Source organism: Diadema setosum, chromosome 11, assembly GCF_964275005.1.
Source record: "Diadema setosum chromosome 11, eeDiaSeto1, whole genome shotgun sequence".
In the NCBI taxonomy this organism is placed as follows: domain Eukaryota; kingdom Metazoa; phylum Echinodermata; class Echinoidea; order Diadematoida; family Diadematidae; genus Diadema; species Diadema setosum.
Genome location: NC_092695.1, coordinates 2,676,257 through 2,685,910, shown reverse-complemented (window position 1 = coordinate 2,685,910; position 9,654 = coordinate 2,676,257). Strand labels below are relative to the sequence as shown.

Genomic DNA, 9,654 nt, shown 5'->3' with positions numbered 1-9,654 from the left:
CTAGCGTCTCCTTGAGAGCCGTGCAGTGTAGACGAAGGCAGAGTGTCCTATCAGATCGAGCACTTCGAAGAACGTTAGCACGCTTCCGCCCAGCCATAGCCCGAGAGCGCCACCTACGTCGCCTGTGCACAAGCGGAATACATTTTACCGGCATAATCGATAATGGCAATTAATACTTGGGTTTAGAATTATAAATACCGAAAATTGACACATCAAAGAAAGTATGTTAATGACAGTTGTAACAATCTTGCTCGTAGAGAGAGAGAGAGGGAGCGGGGGGGGGGGGACTGAGTGTTGCAAACAAGAGAACAGGTACCATGTGATATGACTCGTATCAATGCTATTATTATCATTATTATTATTAGTAGTAGTAGTAGTGGTAGTAGTAGTAGTAGTAGTAGTAGTAGTAGTAGCAGTAGTAGTAGTAGTAGTATCATTATTATTGTTATTTTGTCTGATCACTGAATACTGCCCCGCTCACCCAGCTGTGGAATATAATAATTCGACAAGGCTCATAACTATCAGGGGTCCAATAGCTCAACTCCGGTCAAACTAAACTGATCGATTAATCCAATGTATGTATCACACATTAGATATTGGATGAAGAACCATAAGCATGCACGGTGGAATAAACATGATAAATGTGCTCTAAACAGATAATGTTTTAAACAGGCAAAACAACCAAACCAACCTTGAGAAAAAGACCAACATTCAACTAGTTTGTACCCATATTATGAAACAAAAATGCAATAAATGAATTGTTTTAAATTTAGGTTAACGAATGCTGCAATTCTTGTAAGTGCCCCTGAGAATGACCTTTAAATTCGTGACGAAGTAACAAAGAAGGCAATGAATGCAGAAGACAGTATTGGGGAAGATGATTTTGTATACTCACTCAGAAGGCTGAAGAAACTATAATCGAGGTGCTGTCTGACTTGTCGGATGCTCAGATCTTTCATGTATACACTCATAGCGCACAAGTTCTCTCTGTGGAGAAGGATTGCAACATCATCTCAAAGGCTCAATGAATAGTGTCCGTGCCCAAACACAGTTCTCTTGAGTTTGTATTCTTAAAAAAAAGAAAAGAAAATGCCGCTAACAACTATGATTTTATAATATTACCACCATGAACATTACGATAAAAATATCCGTCAACGGTGCATAAATCAGTTCAAAGCATGTATATGTTGCATTAGCGCTTTTTTATTCGTCTGTTTGTTTGTTTGATTGTTTGTTTATGATAGATTCACGAATTAGAAGCTCCACTTTTCAGAGGATCACACTTTTCCATCGCTTTTTTTAGATCATTTTTGATTTTTGCAAAGTTTTCTATAGTATGCATTGCGCTTGATGGTTTGAATACTTCTTTCTTATGTTGATACGAATTATCGTATCATGTACGTCCTTTTGTTTGATGAAAAAAAAAACAAGTTAAATTGAATTGAAAAAAAATCTATTTCCGTGTTGTACATAAGAATATGTTGTTTTTTCTTAATTGTCATCTCCAAGGAGGTGGACTATTTTCACCTCATTAAAGCCAATACTGGAATAGAACACGGTGTACGTTATGAAAGACAATAAGCTCGCAATTAATGCTGAATGATTATATGAAACTCCTCACCATGTATGTTATCTAACAACAACCAAGTTTTATCTTCTTAGGTTTCTAATTTGGGCGGTCATAGCCAAACTCTACTTCTCCAGTGTGATAAAATTGCCCTACCTTATTAACGAAAAACAAAATGTATGGACGGAACTTTGACTAGGCTGAGAAAATACTTGTCTAGCCATGCTGACCCAAGTGTAATCCAAGATTCCCTGATATTGTTGCTGTTGCAGCTGTTTATTTTTGTCAATCGAAGAAAAATAGTTTCAACTTTGTACCTTTACAAGTGTCACATTTGGAACACCTTTTTGAGTGCAACTTAGAACCTTTCAGACCAGTGACACATTAGAGCACCTGTAATTGTGTCACTGGTCTAATCGAGAGGTGCAAAATTGAACCTACAAAGTATATGACTAAACATGCTAAATAGAGTGTACAAATTATGGATGGATTGAAGATTTCCAGACAGGTCATGCTACTCATACCGGAAGTGTGAAGCATTTTCAGAAAATCGTCCCGAGTAGACGTTCGCCCACAAGGAGGATGGGAACTTCAGCGAGGAGACGGACGCCGAATATCGGCGGGAAAAGCACGGGCGGGGACAACGACATGGCGCAGTCTGCAGAAATAGCTCTGCACGTGAAGAAAATACACCGAATTGATTTTGCATCATGTCGCACCTTTAAAACAACGATTTTAATCACGCGATTAAACATTTTCATGACTTAAAGCTTTGCAGTGGTGGTCAGTAAAGTATTTAGGCATAAAGATTGAGAGGGGCAGAGGAAGGGGGAGTGGGATCTTATCAAAGTGTGACAATGTTTGGGGTGTGATCTACAACAGGCGGGATATAAATGCCATTTGTCATCTTTATCATCATCATCATCTCGACCTGGTTGAGCGACTATTTCGCACTGTTGTTGATATTTTGTTTTGATTTGTTTTTATTTCGTGACTTCGTCACCGGGTAAAATTGCCGTTCGTTTCGAGTAGACGGTATAGATATTGGCTTATAAAGAGGAATACGGGAAAGTCATTGCGATATCGATATATCATGCCCATACACTTAAAAGTAAAAACAAAAACAAAAACAAAAACAAAAACGAAACAAAAGAGTCCAATTTAAGTCCAAACATGATTATCATCTTTGGAGACTCCTAGAAAAGTGTTGCCAATACAGATAGTCATTAAATCAAATAACTGTTTAAAACTTATCCAAGACATAACATTTCCATAACTTGCAAATACAACCCATTGAGGATGGGCTGATTTTGCCTTAACACGCCTGACCTATGCCCGAGTGTACGCAAAACTAGTCTTCAACGGGATAAGATGTTATTTTGCTGGTTTTGTATTTTTTTTTTTTTTGAAATGGATGTTCTCGAATGGCCTTGGGCCTTGCAGGCTGAGATACCAGATCTCTTCTGCACAAAGCAATATCATAGCGAAACTGGACATTGAATAAAAGTGGGGGGGGGGGGGGTCAGTATTACAATTTCTGGAAAGGGATATTAACAATCAAGATTACGAATCGATTTGGGCTAATATCCGTCTTTTTTGCCGCACACACACACACACACACACACACAAACACACACATGAAATTAATAGGTTGCTCCATATTCGTAAACACACAATACCCTTATAACTCTCATAAGGTGAAATAATTTTACGTAGTGTCATAACGTCAATATGGAAGGCTTTTTGAAATGCATTAACGTTTTAATGATATTATCGAATAAATTCGAATATTTAAATATTTCAATGAAAATTTCCGGTAAACAGATCATTCTGGTATTCTGCATTAAACAGGACGTCGTTGTGCATTTCTGCGGGAGATTTCAGCTTCACATCAAAAACTAATTGTAATTTGATGACATACCGTGAGTAGGTAGGATGCAACTCAAATATTTGTAGATCGAACACTGCGGTGCCTCTGCAAAGGAAGGAAAGGCAAAAGATGAAGAATTAGTTGCTGAAAAACCAATACACCTTCAATTCACATTTTCTTTTTCCAGATTAATATCCATTATCAGTTTACTTTACTATGGAGATGGAAGCACATACATGTACGAATGATTCGTGCCCAAGTATGCTGCATTTCTTACGCCTATATTATGCCATAACGGACTGACAAAGCTCGCCCACTCATTGAACACAAATGAGCTAATGTACATGAAATAAAAGCAAGCAAATAAGTTCCGCATACTTTATATCAAACCTATTTTGTGTGAAGGTCAATTGGCGTAATGTGAACTGGTGTGTGTACATATTTATAGTAAATGCGTACACTTATAATGCCGCTCCGAATAACAATTATGATCAATGCGTATTTACTTCACATTGTGAAATGTGATGTACAGTTGTATTAATGGTATTGGGCCATATTATCTTTCAACCCATGTCACCCTGTAGGGCGTAAGATCTGTACACCGACACTCTAACTAAAAGTACGTATTTTACAGAAGTGGTGACACAAATGGAAATACAACAAGCACATACAACAAGCACATGAACACTATAGTTGGCACATGAAAGCGACATCAAAGGGGAAAAATTCGTATGACTCACTATGCAGAGAATTTGAGGACAAAGAAGAAAAAGAAATAGGAAATAACATAATGAAAGCGACAAAAGACAGGATGAAGGCAGGGAAAAAATAGGCTCAACAAAAAATACCCCAATTACTCATCGGTCACTCATGACATGTCTGACCTAGCATCATTTGATACTCGACCAACCAAGTTGGATTCATCAGACTGCGATCCGATACAATTCGGTGAGTAGCCGGAAGCAACAAACTTTGCCTCCGAGAGTGACCGATGAGAGAAAATCTCTGTGGAATGGGGGTATATACGGACATGTTGGGCTGTGTTCATTTATACGCATACCAGTTTTCACTATGGTGCTACAGTTACAGTGAAGAATATAGAAGTCCGTAGCACATTCCAATAGACACTCTGAATGGCCGTAGGTGTCGAAGTACTTAAGTGTCTTATTCTTACAGTCGCCTTCGGGGGCCTCCTTGTAGTGATGCTATGACAGAAAAATGAAAGTTGAAACTATTCGTAATATTAGAATGTCACGAGATATTTGTCTATTGTCTGTGGAGCTATGATGCAAAATGTGGCAAGGGTTTAAAATATAAAAGATCATCGCATTTTGCTTTATCTGAACAGTGTGCAAAAAGTTGAAAAAATACGGCAATGAAAAAACAAAACAAAACACGATTTTCCTCGTGAATGTAACGGCAACAGAGACCCATCTATCGGTATAGAAACGATAATTCATAGGATTTTAGCAACACACACACACACACACACAAACACACACAAAAAATTAAAAAACCCGATGGGTTGGAGTACAGCAATCATAAAACGCCATTTCTATTTCTTCTTTAAAGTAATTAGGTCATTATAAAACAGAAAAAACAGAAAATATTTTCAATAATATTGTACCAACTTTACATAACAAGAAACACTTCTGAAGATATCACATTATCACAATATCTTAATAATTCTGTTATTTTTCAGTAGGTTTGATCTCATGTATCTCAAATTGACAAAAGTGGATCTTTCTGCTTTTGCTTAATCTGTTTTGAACTTTTTATATGAAAATCTCCTTAAAACTCCAGCCACAGGTTTTACCCAACCTCTATTATTTCTGCTCCGATAAAAGTTTCGGTTCCTACGGACACCGCAAATCCGTCCGATTCGATCAAGGGTTCGGTGCCGTAGTCGTAAAGCATGACTTGAAAGCCAACCCCTTGTCGAACCTGTGGTTGAAAGAAGTATTCGTCTTGCTCGACGTTCAGCTTCACATCAAGACCGTAAGACATCCCTGCAGAGAGATGACGTGTAAAGGGGACCGTAAGTAAGGGGACTGCATTAATTAAACAAGTTCACTTTTTAATAAGCAGCCCCTCAGATTTCGCTTCCATTAATCTTTAACAATGAAACACGATCACTTTCTGTTATGATACTATGTTACAAGGAATATCCTTTTATTTTCATATTAATGAGATGTAATAATTGTTTCGAAATGAAAATGAAAAGCAATGAATTACTGAAACGGGTGTTTAAACGTCACGTGATAGGAATTTACCATACGAAGAGACACGCAGTGGAGGAAGGCCGTTTTCTTTATCATTGAAGGCAAAGCAGAGCCCCCAGTCCGTGAATTTTAGTGTGAAGTTGTCCATTGTCAGCCGTTCTCCATTCCACAGAGCACTGGAAAGAAAATGGTTATACGCAGTGGACGATTTAGCCATAGGCCAATAATATGGTATCCTCAAAGACGAAAGCATTAACGAAAAAGAAAATCCTTTTTGGTAATGATATCGTCAATATTCTCAAAGTTGGATAAAGTACTGGACACTGACAATGTTACACGTCGAAGAGCCAACTATAAATTCATTTAAGCAAGAATAGACAATTCACTTCAAACTGTCAAACTTGAATATTTTTATTTTTATTTTTACAATTGTTGCTCTTTCGCGTGAAAGTTTTAACAATTTGGGGTTCTCTGCTTTTTTAAAATGTTTTCTCATGCTAGTGGAAGCTCTTCTCATAACTTATGCTCTAGCCTATCCAATTATTATACATAATACAATAGTAAAAAATCTCAAAGAACTTATAACAAATAATATGGTTTGAATAATGTCTGCTTGCACATACGCTTTGAATAGAAAATGAATTTAGTGATCCATCCCCCAAAGGTTTTACACAAATCTCAAAATGTTGGTGCCAGTCGCACGCTCCCATAAAAGCCTTAAAATTATTATCACCATGGGTCATAAGTAAACTTATATACATAACACAAATATCAGTTTAGCGGAATTAATTTCCTTTCTTTGTTCCCTTCTTCTATCCTATCTCTACGCAAGTCATCCCTCCTTTCTATTTTTCCCATGAGGGCTGCACGGAAATAAAGCTACACTTGAGCTGTAGCCCTTTTGCATTACTTATTGTATTGCTGCTACGTTTTACTGTACATTATAAGGGTGATGAATAAAAATACTTCAGCAACTTATGTTTATTAATAGATTATAGACGTATGTATGTCACCAACAATGCATGTATAAGGTGTATGTACAATGATAATACAGGAACTAATAAGTCAAATCAAATCAAAATTGATAGCTCACAACATGATGGCGTCTTGAAGTCTATGGCCAAACGTTTGATACAAGACGGACGTGTTGAATCGGCTCAGAATGCCTCGTGAGGCCTCAACCTGAGCCAGACGTTCGGCAGCCTTCCGTCCTGACAAGGAGTAATCATGCAGGAAGCGTCCAACAGCAGTCCGGGATATGAGGGATGCTCTTAAGAGGGACAAGGAAAGAAGCAATGGTATGTTGATTCGGTTGGATTCCAGTATTTGTACCTCTTTCTGAGGATGGCTATTTAGTAGAAACTCCAGTGCATTTGCATTCTCTCGTAGATATGATACATATTTAAAATATATGAAATATATGTGAGATTTTTTTTCTAAACCGTAGCATGATTTGCATTGATTTATTTATTTGTACCACTTTGTTTTTCGATATCTTAGCTATTTTAGCACTTATTCTCATATTCCAACTTCATAGATTTACCACTTTGTTAGTTTTCAATATTCTATTGTCTCCTAGCTGGATAAGCCCTATTTCATTTTGTAATATTATGCCTCCTTAGCTGGATATCATGTATTACTTCATTTTGTGATAACATTAATTTTGATGTTGTTTTCATCGAGAATTATGAAAATGAAATTGAAATTGAAGTTGAATTACAAAAATTTCAAAACCGATTTTCATCAAAAAACAACATAATATCAAAAATAAAAGAGTTCTAAAGTTCTAAATGGAATTCAAAGTGTGTTTGATGAAAACTGGTTTCGGAATGTGTGAGATATCAAAAAAAGAAAGTTGTCCTTACTAGTAACATAATCTCCAGATGTTTTATCCCTGAGGAAAGGAAGATATGTGGAGGGTAAACTGTGATCGGCAAATAAAGTGTAATTCTAGAGTTTGTCACTGAATAAAGTGTAATTCTATAATTTGTCACTGATCAATAAATTATGATAATGAAAATGATAATGATAACAATATCAGCATCACTTTTGTTCTCATCATTATCATTATCACCATAATATGCACAACCTCCCTCAGGGACGCCACTGCTCTACAAAAGGACCCTGCCATTATTGTTATTACCCTGGCGTGCATGTATCCATTCATACACTTGGGTCTATCTTATGGTGGGTAAAAACATCTGGTCCATAAAAACGTAGGCACTTGACGGGATTCGAATTAAAGACGTCTGATTGCAAGTAACGAGAATTATCAACTCTGCCCCACCCCCCTGTTTAAGGAAAATAAGCAATGACCGTCAAATCAAATTAACTGTAAAAGAAAAAAGAATGGGGCGAGAAACAAGAATGAAGACACATGGAATAAAAAGGGGAGAATATATGGACGGCGAGGTGCCTCACTTGAAAGCATTGACGTTGCAAATGGCGACAGAAGGAAACGGTACGGATCGATGGTATTCCACAGTGACATCCACACTCATTGGGCGGGAAAAATAAAACTGACATCTCTCGATCGTCTGGTAGCTCATCAAACCAAAGCCAGCTGCGACCAATACCAGCCATAGAATTCTGTCGGGATATCAACATTTGTAGACATTGGTAGACTTGATAATTGGAAAAAGAACCCATGCATAATGTGCATTGAATGAATCCAGCAATATTGAGAAACTACATTAATGAAAGTTTTACCAAAATCGGACAATCTCGTGAAAGTGATGCATTTTCTTATCAGCTCTTCTCTTCAGCCAACGCTGAATGAAAAGACTACTGCAACTGACTTCTCGTTTTGACATGGAGAAAATTTGAAGAGAATTTCATAAAAATATGTATTGCTTTTTGTTAGGAAGAGAAAAGTGCAGTTGAATTGGTTCAACTCGATTTCAAATCTTTAAAAAAAAATTATGAAAAGTAATTGATATCAGTAATTTCCCCTTCTTTTTGAAAGTGGTAAGTGAAGTGCACTTTCATTTCTAGTGTGCTATAGTGAAAACGCATTGAATTTTCTTAATATATATATTACAGTTACGAGATTTGACAAGTTATACAGACATGTATTCGCTTTTTTTGTTTTGTTTTGTTTCTGTTTAAAGATAGTTCCGCAATTACTTATGTGCGACGACAATATATCTCGGCCCAAAATTGCTGAGGTATCAACAAAAGCCAAGAAAATCGTAATGCTTTTATTTATATTCTAACAAAAATAAATTACTCGAATGCAAAGCCTTCGGGGTACACCCATGCCTACCTGCGCCAGCGGACTTCCCGGGGATTGAAGGCGTATTTGATTCCGGCTAGACTCACGGCGTCCGGGATAGACTTGTAGAAGACGGCTGCCCATGACACTTTGTCGCGGTACACGCCAGATGCCTCCCGTTCTTGTGGCTTCTCCAGCTTGCCCGTAGTTATGATGGAGGCTTTGGAGTCCTTTCGAGAACCAGCATCTTTCGTGATAGACATGCTGGGATTGTTGGCCTCCCGTTTCATTAAAAAAAAATATATGAATTATAATTTCGGACTGTTGAACATTTGGAATATTGTCCGATTGTATACCCTATATCACCGTTTACAGAATATGATGGTGATGTATTTACCCCCCCCCCCCACATATACACAAATTTTTGTATTTATATGTGTATATATATACACGTGACCCTGCACCACAAAACAAACATAAAGTCGCCAGATATGCATTTTTAGTTAAGACCATATTCTGAAAGAGCAGACTTTAAGCTTTAAATTGATGTATAACTCAAATCAAATGGACTCTCCAAACCTATCTAAATACTGGAAAAAAAGCACACACTCTGGAAAAGTGTGAACTGAGAAAAGAGGCGCTGAAGTACAGGGTCTATTCAAGCGCTTAATCTTTAACCAAGCTGCGCTAGCTGTGAGAAGAAAGGGACAAAACACACAATTTCAACCACCGGATCAACAACAATGAAGGGATTATTAGATTAAGTTGAAATTGAGCATGT

The 9,654-nt window shown here is 37.3% G+C and overlaps 1 protein-coding gene across 1 annotated transcript; it reads right to left on the bottom strand.

Annotated features, from left to right (window-relative positions):
- On the bottom strand, positions 1-9,136 carry LOC140234941 (acid-sensing ion channel 1-like). Its single transcript, XM_072314981.1, has 10 exons — positions 8,925-9,136; positions 8,081-8,248; positions 6,753-6,929; positions 5,711-5,835; positions 5,259-5,446; positions 4,498-4,642; positions 3,489-3,542; positions 2,092-2,239; positions 896-987; positions 1-122 (listed from the first exon to the last, which is right to left on the bottom strand). The coding sequence occupies exons 1-10, from the start codon at positions 9,134-9,136 to the stop codon at positions 1-3; spliced, it is 1,431 nt and encodes a 476-aa protein (XP_072171082.1).
- Positions 9,137-9,654: the final 518 nt, after the last annotated feature.